This window comes from Melitaea cinxia, chromosome 14 (genome assembly GCF_905220565.1).
Source record: "Melitaea cinxia chromosome 14, ilMelCinx1.1, whole genome shotgun sequence".
Classification (NCBI taxonomy): Eukaryota; Metazoa; Arthropoda; class Insecta; order Lepidoptera; family Nymphalidae; genus Melitaea; species Melitaea cinxia.
In genome coordinates this window covers 9,853,486-9,865,728 of record NC_059407.1, presented here as the reverse complement: position 1 = coordinate 9,865,728, position 12,243 = coordinate 9,853,486, and the positions used below count along the sequence as shown (strand labels likewise).

At 40.8% G+C, this 12,243-nt stretch overlaps 1 protein-coding gene across 1 annotated transcript; it reads right to left on the bottom strand.

The window, feature by feature from the left end:
- Window positions 1–2,036: 2,036 nt before the first annotated feature.
- On the bottom strand, window positions 2,037–11,511 carry LOC123659731 (F-box/LRR-repeat protein 16). The gene is made up of 6 exons (XM_045594912.1): window positions 10,939–11,511; window positions 10,735–10,857; window positions 10,483–10,651; window positions 8,571–8,766; window positions 6,732–6,880; window positions 2,037–3,657 (listed from the first exon to the last, which is right to left on the bottom strand). The coding sequence occupies exons 1-6, from the start codon at window positions 11,509–11,511 to the stop codon at window positions 3,509–3,511; spliced, it is 1,359 nt and encodes a 452-aa protein (XP_045450868.1). The 3' UTR covers window positions 2,037–3,508.
- Between the last annotated feature and the right edge of the window lie 732 nt (window positions 11,512–12,243).

Genomic DNA, 12,243 nt, shown 5'->3' with positions numbered 1-12,243 from the left:
TTAGTTACCAACAGGTTCCGAGTAAGAACGTGCCGCTCGAACGGTGCGACAACACTAGCACACTTCAATAAAAAAAAGTAATGGATATTTTTAAATTTTTAAAATAAATAAATAAACGCTTCACACTCAACGGCGCCCAGTAGGATTTTCTCCTTTGTCGGGGTCCGGAAACACACTATACACATGCACAAACGCCCAGACCAGCCGGCCTAGCATGCATACAACGAGATATCTCTTGACGAGAGAGAAAGATAATGTCTACATCGAGTATTTTCTCGATTACCCTAACATGCGCACTACGAGAGACAAAATTCTCTTCCGAAGACTTCGCCTTGTCGAGTAGAGAAACATTATCAACCATAATCACAACTGAATATCATTCTTATTTCTTATGTCGTAAAGTTGAATTTACAAGGTTATTGACCAATTTCAAACGAGTGACACATGTTTTATTTAAAAATGTTCTCGGCCTTTTGGCTAAGATAAAAAGTGTATATCTAATTTAAAAAAACTCTAATATGGAAAATAAAACGGCGTAAGTAAATGAATTTAATTATATATGTAAAACAATATGCTCGTGTTGTGCTTTATATCTTGTCGCACATTAGATAATTGTAATTCTATCACGCATTGTTTGTTTGTTTTTTTTTTTTTTTTAATTTTTAAAATTTTTTGAATTTTTGAATTTTTTTTTTGATTATTGATTTTACTTTTATTCTATTTAATTTTATTTTTAGTTATTGATTTTTTTAATATAATTTTGTTTTGTTTTTTATTCTGAATGTTGTCTTGTCTTGTTGTACTAACCCAATATGGACTTATACTTTGGTCTGAAATAAAGTATTATTATTATTTAGAATAAGAAGCAACAGGGCGCAAATACGTTTTTTGTGTCATTATATGGCACACTTCACTCGACTTTTCGCATTTCCCGCTCTTCGTATACCGAAATTATATAATTATAATAGGGAAACGCCATGGTATACAAAAAATAGGCACCCGGTTTTATTTATTTTTTATTTATCGTCTTTCTCGTCGATAATATTGAAGACGAGAAGTTTCTCTTCCTAAAACGACAAAATTCGACAAAATTACGATGTCATGTTAGCTTCCGTAGAGATAAATATCACAGATCACTAAAATTTAATGATTATCTTTTCTTGACGTAACGAGAAGAGTATCGCGTGCACGCATGTTAGCTACTGTAGACATAGAGAGATAATACGAGAAAAGGGGTCGACAAAATTTTGTCGTGGCGTGCATGCTAGGCCTGCAGGACAAACATCTATATGGCCAATGCCAATATGTCGTGAGCGGTTTTTAGTAATGCGTATCTCCTCCTCTACTTTTTATAACTTCAATCAGTCTCTGACAGCATTTTATATAGGTTTAAACTAGATATTATTATTATTGGATAGAATTTTTTAGTAGTTCAACTCTGTTAAATTGTATACTGTTTGAGTACACAGCACGTGCTAGCTTACTCAATTTTCAAAATAGTCAACCAGTCATAAGGTATAGCAAATTTGCGAGTTTCTTTAGATTCAAGTTGGTTGACAAAAGTTGAACGTTTCCTATACGATGTCTAGGTAACTAATAGCTGTTTCTTTCTAATCTTTGCAGGAATGCCTTGACTAACAGTCGTAATGGTTAAGTCAAAAAGTTCAAAATATATTTTTAATTTGAGTTGTTATGAAAACCGTATAGTGTGCTAAAGTTTTATCGCGGACTTTATGTATTTGCACACATTGATAGTTGATTATTAATTTGACTAGAGGAGAAAGCCTTTAGTTTATTGGTGAGTCTTGATTATTGTACGTAAACGATTCTTACTATTTCAAATGCGTCATTTTGCATATCTAATTCATCTTAACGGCTACAATTTCACAAATAGAGTCCATAGCTCACGAGTATTCTCGGAGTGTAAAATTAATTCACTTATATTTTTAGAATAATTTTACACTTATTGCGAACACGAGGCTCCTTTTTAAAACAACTTATTAACACTAACTGACTTGAAATTATTTTAATAATAATTTAAAAGAGATTTATTTTTTATTTACGGGATTTAATTGAGCAATTAATGAGATTAGGAAAGTATTCCTGTGTCCAAGGTATGTTATAAAAACTCAAAATGTCAATAGAAACATTACTAATTACAATAGAAAACATAGAAACGTCAATAGAAACAATACAATTATTTTTGGCACGGTGTCCGAATGACAACGTTACGAACACGAAAATAAATAACACATCGAAAACCGAATAAAAAAAATCTTTGGATTTAAAATTGAACTTATAAAAAAATGTCAGTCGTTTAAAAGAGATCACATATTCTTACACATTTAGTAGACCATAGGTAAAAAACGGTCGGAAACGGTACGGTACAGAAACGACCGTGCTCTCAGGACACGACACGAGGGAACAGAGCTCAGTGAAGTGCACAGAGCACGAGAGGTCAGGGGTGCTCACTCGACGACGAGGCAGCGCGGCAGGTGCTCGTGCAGGTAGTCCAGCAGCTCGGGCGACGCGCCGGGGCAGTTGGTGAGCTCCAGCTGCAGGTCAGGGGCGCTCACTCGACGACGAGGCAGCGCGGCAGGTGCTCGTGCAGGTAGTCCAGCAGCTCGGGCGACGCGCCGGGGCAGTTGGTGAGCTCCAGCTGCAGGTCAGGGGCGCTCACTCGACGACGAGGCAGCGCGGCAGGTGCTCGTGCAGGTAGTCCAGCAGCTCGGGCGACGCGCCGGGGCAGTTGGTGAGCTCCAGCTGCAGGTCAGGGGCGCTCACTCGACGACGAGGCAGCGCGGCAGGTGCTCGTGCAGGTAGTCCAGCAGCTCGGGCGACGCGCCGGGGCAGTTGGTGAGCTCCAGCTGCAGGTCAGGGGCGCTCACTCGACGACGAGGCAGCGCGGCAGGTGCTCGTGCAGGTAGTCCAGCAGCTCGGGCGACGCGCCGGGGCAGTTGGTGAGCTCCAGCTGCAGGTCAGGGGCGCTCACTCGACGACGAGGCAGCGCGGCAGGTGCTCGTGCAGGTAGTCCAGCAGCTCGGGCGACGCGCCGGGGCAGTTGGTGAGCTCCAGCTGCAGGTCAGGGGCGCTCACTCGACGACGAGGCAGCGCGGCAGGTGCTCGTGCAGGTAGTCCAGCAGCTCGGGCGACGCGCCGGGGCAGTTGGTGAGCTCCAGCTGCAGGTCAGGGGCGCTCACTCGACGACGAGGCAGCGCGGCAGGTGCTCGTGCAGGTAGTCCAGCAGCTCGGGCGACGCGCCGGGGCAGTTGGTGAGCTCCAGCTGCAGGTCAGGGGCGCTCACTCGACGACGAGGCAGCGCGGCAGGTGCTCGTGCAGGTAGTCCAGCAGCTCGGGCGACGCGCCGGGGCAGTTGGTGAGCTCCAGCTGCAGGTCAGGGGCGCTCACTCGACGACGAGGCAGCGCGGCAGGTGCTCGTGCAGGTAGTCCAGCAGCTCGGGCGACGCGCCGGGGCAGTTGGTGAGCTCCAGCTGCAGGTCAGGGGCGCTCACTCGACGACGAGGCAGCGCGGCAGGTGCTCGTGCAGGTAGTCCAGCAGCTCGGGCGACGCGCCGGGGCAGTTGGTGAGCTCCAGCTCGCGCAGCTGCCGCAGCTGGATGAGGCTCGACAGCCCGCCCGACGTCAGCAGCGGGCAGCCTGCGACGTACACACTTCCGTCTCATTCGAAAATTAATTTATTCGGACAGGCTCATAAGACAATTTTGGAGCATTTATTTGTAACATATTAATATTATATACCTTATAACATACAGACACGGTCGTCTGTTCGTAAGGAAAGCAACTTAATGACTTTGTTATGTATAGGTAACAGTTGGCTGATATAGATGCATATTTTTTTCGATAAATGTATATAAATTACTGTTATTAAAATAAATACATATATCACACCCAGACTCGAGGCAGGAATGGCACCCACAACTCCCGGATCAGAAAGCTCACTACTACTAACTAAAGGTGACTGCAAACTGCGCCAAACAACAAACTGGCTAGTCAAATTTACTATTATATTTGTCTTAAATAATTATAGATAAAAAGAATCACAAGTTCTGGACAAAGTATAAGTTACGAATAGTATTTAACAGCAGCAGGTTAAATCTGCCACTAAGACCTGTTTTCTTTCAATTAATGAACTATAATTTTTAGAATCACAGATAGCGAATAGAAATATCACATAGATAAAAATGGTAGGAGATACGAACTAGAGACAAACTTCACCCATCTGCTTAATGAATGACAATTATTTTATATTTATTTTAGTATATTAGAAAAATAATAACGAAAGGGTTGCCTGAAAAATCCTGACCAGGCTATATTTAATAGATAATTGTGTTTGCTCGCAAACGAAAAAAAAAAACCGACTTCAATTACATCGACGAGTAATACAATCAGAAGTAGATCGACGAAAAAATAGTCAAGTAACTACGCGTTATCAAAGATTACTCAAAAAGTAGTTATCAGATCTCGATAAAATGTATATGTAACCACATGATAAACATCAGCTTTCGATAAAATTAAATTAAAAATTATCAAAATCGGTGCACCCAGTAAAAAGTTATTACGGATTTTCGAGAGTTTCCCTCGATTTCTCTGGGATCCCATCATCAGTGCCTAGTTTCTTTATCATGGTACCAAACTACGGATATCCCCTTTCCAACAAAAAAAGAATTATCAAAATCGGTACATCCAGTAGAAAGTTATGCGGTATAATACAACGTAGGTCAACGAAAAAAGCGTCAAGTAAAAACGCATTATTAGCTATAACTCGAAAAGCAGTTGTTAGATCTCAAATAAATTTAAATGGGTGGTCCCATTTAAATTTATTTGAGATCTATAATACAACGTAGGTCGACGCAAAAAACATCAAGTAAAAACGCATTATTAGGTATAACTCAAAAGTAGTTGTTAGATCTCAAATAAATTTAAATGGGACTAATTGGCACACACTACCTTTCGATTAAAAAAAAAATTGTCGAAATCGGTCCACACGGTCAAAAGTTCTGATGTAACATACATTAAAAAAATACAGTCGAATTGAGAATCTCCTCCTTTTTTGGAAGTCGGTTGATAATTGAAAAATTCATTTTTATTTAAAAATGTTCCTACAAGTTTAAAGAGTAAATTTAATACCTACCGTCAGTTTGAAACCTGTAGCAAATACAAACGTTGGTTTGTCTATTATTTTCCTGGCATTACTACTGGGTTGGCAAGTATAAACAGATATATTAACAATATATACCGTTCTAGTTACTTTCACCCACACGTTTAATAAATAAATCTTACATTAAAATGAGCGCTGTTTCATTGAAAATACGATGACGTAGGGTTGTCTGCTAAAAGCCTGGTTTGAATACCGGTTGCCCAATATAATATAAGCCTGGTCAGTAATTTTCCAGCCAATTTTTTCGTTATTTATCTTTAATATATTTTTCTACTAAAGAAGACAATTATTTAATTTTTTATCTACACTAATGTTGTAACATTCTACTTCCAATACTTGACTTATAATTACTACTGTTATAGCGCAGACAACAAAAAACTCAATTTAAGCAATTTCACATGATGGTATAATATCCACATCGATATCGTAAAATCTCATTAAAACATCGCGCGCATGCGCGCAGCTGCGCTCTCATTGGTTAGATTTTAATGGCGGCAAAATCACTGTGACAATACACGTACGCGTGAATTTAATTTAATAAATTAAAAGTTAAAAATAGATAGCGACGATATTTGTACGCCTCCGGATATTCTAGAATTGGCAACAAAATTAACTCACAATCTTTTGCCAGAAAAATCTAGAAAATTATATGAAAAAGAATATAATAACTTATTCCGACTCCGTCTACGAGCTCTACTGCTTGCCCCGTGACCTCTACAGCTGCTGGATCAATAATTAACAATTAACTTTCAAAATTGTACCATCCAAAATTTGAACAATTATTATAAATAAACTATTGTCAGCTTTTACTCTTGTTGTTTGATTAATTGCATTAGTGAAGATAAAGTAGTGTATGCAACTGCATATAACACGGGTATTAAAACACTCGTTACTATTATGAAACTCGCTGCGCTCGTTTCATAAACTCACACTCGTGTTTTAATACCCTTCATTATATGACAGTTGCATAAACTACTATATTAATTAAGCAGATGGGTGAAGATCACGTCTAGTTCGTATCTTATACTAAGAGGAACCCGACGGAGAAAAAGAATAGCAAATCACAAGCGTTTGTATACTGTCATACGTTATATAGCTTTAACGGCAATCAATGAAACGTGCTCTAATTGTTGCAAAGTAATAATATCAGTGTAGTATAATATGACCAGACATCCCGTTTTGAACAGGACCGATCAAATTTAAATAGAATTACACGACAAGCAACATCATTCGAAAAAAAAAGTATCATCAGAATCTGTGAACCTAGTAAAAAGTTGTGACGCTAACACGCATAAAAAAACACTATCTAATTGAAAACTTCCTCCTTTTTTGAATTCGGTTGATAAATGATTAAACTTGCTAATTAAACAACAACCCGATATCCCATTTCGAGCCAAAAATTTACCTGAGGTAGAGCAAAGCAGGAAAAATCCTGCTCAAAATCTGGAGAAGCCCTCCCGGGGAAGTACCTCAAACTTGCAGAAGATTGAGTCGTGTTCCTGTGGCGAGTAAAGTGACTAGAGGTCTCACCGGCGACGCCTGCAGCACTCACCCGCCAGCGACAGCAGCTGCAGCGAGCGCATGGCGCACAGGTGCTGCACGCCGAAGTCGCGCAGCTGCGAGCACCAGCGCAGGAACAGCGCCGCCAGCGACTGCATGGTGCTGATGTAGCCCACGCCGATGTCCGTGATGTGCACGCACCTGCGCCAACCACACGGCTCTACTTCGAGAGGCCCATTTATCACGTGAGCCTCGGGGGGGAGGGGTTCGGATAGACACCGCGAAATGTCACAAGGAGTGGGGTGGTGGATGTGATGAGATATCACGTGTATTTAGCGCGTTTTGTAAACCAAAAAACAACCAACAAACACCCTGCAATCTTAATGTCTGTCTAGAAATTTTTACTACGATGCTCATTCTTCCAAAATTTAATCAGTTTATTCCTGTATTTAATTCAAAATACTGTTCACAAAAATTCATTATCATTCATCATCATCATTTCAGCCTAATACAGTCCACTATTGGATATAGGCCTCCACAAGTTCGCGCCAAAAATAGCGTGAATTTATGTGTGTTGCCTATAGTCACCACGCTGGGCAGGCGGGTTGGTGACCGCAGTACTGGCTTTGTCGCACCGAAGACGCTGCTGCCCGTCTTCGGCCTGTGTATTTCAAAGCCAGCAGTTGGATGGTTATCCCGCCATCAATCGGCTTTTTAAGTTCCAAGGTGGTAGTGGAACTGTTTTATTCCTTAGTCGCCTCTTACGACACCCACGAGGAGAGGGGGTGGCTATATTCGTACTGCCTATAACCACACAACGCAAAAATTACACGTCATTTTTGATGAGTCTAAAATCTCACCACATATCCCCAGGGGGGTAAGGGGTTAAAAAGTTGCTAAAAACATCACGTGATTAATGGACGACCCGTTATTCAACCGTATAAACTTAACTTACCTATAAAATACATTTTTAAATATTATTATTCTTTATTGCACTTAAAATTAGTTATTTGTATACAAATTTAGTAAGCAATGGCGGATTTATCTCGAGAGAGATCTCTTTCAGCCAACCTGTGACAATGAGAACCAATGTTAGGTATCAAAATAAGCTAATCTAAATAAGTGCAGTAATGTACATAATATACTGATACTATAAAATAAACATCCATAGGTACATATAATCACGCACGTAATGTAATGATTGGCGTTGAAAAATACATACAACCCTAAATTTTCACCCTTCTACCACCAACCCCTATTTTAAATAGCGTTTAGCGGCAAGACAACGTTTGCCGAGTCAGCTAGTATACATATATAATACAATACACAAAAAGTAATAATGAATGAATAATTTATTACAGATTCATTTGAGTCTAACGACGCGTTGGCCCTACGGTGTGACCTTTATTTAATTCCAAAAATGTTTGTAGCTTGGTATTAAAAATGTACAGGCTACGGTAGAGACGTCGCGATTTGTACGCGATTGTTTTAATAAAATTTTGTGAAATTTGAGAACTTCTTCCGTTTTTGAAGTCGGTTAATAAATAAATAAACCTCCTTATTAAAGAAAACACAGATATCCCGTTTTGAGCCTAAAACTTAACTGAGGATGGGTACGGTAGGAAATATCCTGCTCAAAGCCTTGAGCAGCCTGAGCGGGAAAGTACCTCGATCTTACAGAAGATCACAGCTAAATAATACTGCACTGTTGTGTTCCTGCGGTGAGGACGAGTAAAGTAGCCAGAGTTCCTGGGGAGGGTCGGCGATGCCTCTGGTGTTGCAGGAGTCTATAAGCTACGGTAATTGCTTACCATCGGGTGAGCCGTGAGCTTGTCGGTCGAGCTAGTTGTATAAACAAAAGGGCGAGACAAGATCGTGCGCCGAGCCGCACCTGTCGAGCGTGAGCTCCTCGAGGTGGTTGAGGTCGCAGGCGATGTACTCCAGCGCGTTGTCGGTGACGCGCGGGCACCAGCTCAGGTCCAGACTGCGCAGGCGCGGCAGGTTCTCGGCCAGCAGCTCCACGCCCTCGTCCGTCACCTTGCTGCAGCCGCTCAGCGACAGCACCGTCAGGTTGGGCAGCGAGTGCACTGTACATTACTTATGGTTACTGCTGCCCTAATATAAGCCTTAGCGTTTCTTAGAGTGCGTTTCCACTGACGCGCAGCTGGGTGGAGGTGACCGAGAATTGATCACTTTACTGCTCTTCTATGCTCCACTCCGCCCAGCTCCGCGTCACTCGAAACGCATGCTTACAGTCTTTGTTGTGCTACTATAACTTAACGCCTAACTATAACTTAAAGCCTTAACTTGTCTTACTGTGTGACCGTAAACGTTCTCGATTAACAGTCTTTTTAACGTAAAAAGATATTTTAAATTGGTTTATTGAGTACTGTATTCAATTACTACGTTCAAACAAAGAAAAACACAACTTATTTACATTATTTACTATTGATCAATTACATCTTAATGTACTGAAGATGATATGCCTGACGTTAAATGTTATCGAAAATAAGATGCTACTTCACACGCATTTAGCCTGTATCATCCCAATGCTGAGCATAGACCTCTTTCTCCATGTAGAAAAAGGATTGGCGCTTAATCCACCACACTGCTCAATACGGGTTGGCGAATATGTTCACTACTATAAGTTACAATCGCTATCAGGTTTTCATGCTAACTACCGGGACTAACAGCTTAACATGCCACCGAGGCACGATGGGGTGACCCACAAGGACAGACAACAAAACCGGAAAGGAATAGTTATACAAATACAGAAACTTTTGCAATAAAATTTTAAAAAAAGTTAAACGACAATACGATACCGAAGAACTTACTAAGGCTGGAAATAATTCTAAGATTATCTGGGACAAATTGAAAAAGATTACAAATATATCAAAATCACAACATTCACCCAATCACCTACTATCTCACACCGAATCACCCTCACAGACCTGTAATCACATAAACAATTTTTTTGTTGAAATACCAAAAAATCTAGCTGACAAAATCACCTACAAAGACCCATCGTCTTAACCTATGTGCATACGATATACCAGATTAACAAACACCTTTGTTTTAAATGAAACGGATCCTAAAGAAACCATGGCTGTAATTAACTCTCTAAGAACAAATGTAGCGACAGGATGGGATGTAATATCACCTGCTACTTTAAAAAGATACTCTTCATTACTTTCACTAGTGTTATGTTATATTTTCAACTTGTGCTTCCAGACTGGCATTTTTCCGACAGCACTCAAAAAGGCAATTATTCATCCAATTTTTAAGGGAGGTGATGTAAAGTCTTTTAATAATTATCGCCCTATAGCGGTTCTTACTTGTCTATCGAAAGTTCTCGAGCGTTTAATAAATAATAGATTAGTAGGTTTTCTTGAAAAGTTTAATTTGATTTCTCCACAACAATTCGGTTTTAGACGGAATAGAAGTACCGCTGATGTAGTTCAAGACCTTATGGACTTCACCATAAACCAATCAAATAACCACAACAAAGTGCTAACCATATTTCTTGACCCTGCTAAGGCTTTTGACACCATTCCTAAGTCCAAACTGTTATTAAAATTAGACACGTTGGGAGTAAGAGGTTTACAATTGGACTTATTCCAAAGGTACCTGACAAATCGACACAAATGGTTAAACTGGGTAACCATATTAGGAATGAAATTTAATTACCTGTGAAGTGCCACAAGGCAGTATTCTTGGTCCTACGTTGTTTAGGCGACTACTCGCACCACTAAACCAAAGCGGTTGTTTTCACATTATTATATTTTAAAATGAGAATTATTTACCGATGTTTACGACACCATGGTTAGTGAGTTCCCAGCAGCTGTGTAATCTCAATATACTCAATGAAGCACTTTGCTTAGGTGAGAAATAGCCAAGAGCCGCATCCGTCACATGGTAAGCTTGTAATGAAAACTCGTACAATGATGGTAAAAGCTGAGCAACTGCACCCACCTGAAGTGTTATTGGTAAATGTTATTTAAAACGTTAACACACGATAGACTTTCATACAAGATTATGATTTTAAATAAACTTACAGCCTCATCAGCAATGTTAATGCAATCAGTAAGCGTAAGTGACACAATTCTCGGAGTTAAACATGCCCATAATCCAGCCTCTGTTATCTCATTGCAGCCCGTTAGTTCAAGTTCAAAAAGAACCTAAAAAGAATGCAGTACATTGTATGATACGTATTATATGATAAATGATTTTAATAAGCAAAATAATACGAAATCACTCACCTGTAAATGGTCTAGAATAGCTTCTAATCCTCGATCTGTTATCGTGCATCCTTTTAATCCAATAGCATGTATGTGATGTGCCGATAGAGGAAACTGTTTAATAAATTCATTTATATCGTCGTCGGTAGCAGATATCAAAACTACACCCCGTATACCCCTCCGGACCACCGAATTATAAAACCTCTGGAGACAACAGCCGGATTCGGAGCGCAGCTCGCGGCAGTCCAGCACGGCTACGAGTCCGGACCACCACCGCGGCGACGAATAGAGAATGTCGCGCCACTTCGTGCACACCTGAGCGAGCGTTCTCCTTTCGTTCGGGGTGTAGTACAGAAAAAACTTTTCGAGGAATCTCTCCTCGAGCACGAACTGCGCCCAGACGAGCGGCCGGGGCGAGGGCCGGCGGCGGCGCGGCGCGCGCGGCGGCGCGGCGGCGGGCCCGCACAGCGCGTTGGCCACGCGCTCCACCACGCCGGGCGAGCGCCTGCGGCCGCGCAGGCCCAGCCCCGTGATGCGGCGCGACAGCTCGGCCGAGGCGCGCTCCACCACGCCCTGCGCCGACACCGACGACATCTTCACCTTGACGCGCCGGATGGTGTCGCCGGGCCGCCCGCCGCCCGAGCCCGCGCCGCCCGCCGCGCCCGCCGCGCCCGCCGCACCCGCTCCGTGCTCGCAACCCGCCACTGTGCTGAATTTTATTAACACTGTATTATTTTTAATGCGCTTTAACGTCTAATCTATCTATTTAAAATTATTTACTGGTCCAACTTCAATTTACTTTAATATTATGAATGAGAAGTTATTCAACATTTATTAAATTTTGTTTTCTAAACATTTTAATGTTCAATTTTGAGTTGATAAGAGATTTGTATCGTGCTTGGTATCTGCTTACAAGTTTTTTTATATATTTTTTTTGTTCAAGTGAATCATTTATTAATATTCTCACACAATTGCTTATTAGCTTTCGATTCTTAAGAATAAAAATGTATGAAACAGCATCTATTGATTAATAGATGCTTTTTCTTAAATTGTGATAGATTTATAACATCAATTAACTGGGCAGGTTGTGTCTCAAAACGTCTATATGTATATTTATACTTACAAATATCAATAGAATATTTTTCTTTATCACTTAGCATAAGTTGAATTGAATGTAAATGACTTGCACTAAACCCAAAGCACCAGTTTGGTTCAATAGCCAAAATTGGTTTAAGAACTTTATTTTAATAAAAGAATTAGAATATAACTTATTGTAATATAATTGGATTGAAACTAGTATACTCTTATAATTGTTTGCTCGCAAAC

What these genes read in the sequence shown, in the direction of transcription:
- LOC123659731 (XM_045594912.1), bottom strand. Translation starts at nt 11,511, where the DNA reads ATGTCGTCGGTGTCGGCGCAGGGCGTGGTGGAGCGCGCCTCGGCCGAG. An exon ending in CCATGGTGTCGTAAACATCG is followed by an intron (nt 8,767 to 10,482) that starts GTAAATAATTCT and finishes AGTAATGTACAG; the next exon opens with TGCACTCGCTGCCCAACCTG. An exon ending in GCAGCTGCTGTCGCTGGCGG is followed by an intron (nt 3,658 to 6,731) that starts GTGAGTGCTGCA and finishes TGTACGTCGCAG; the next exon opens with GCTGCCCGCTGCTGACGTCG.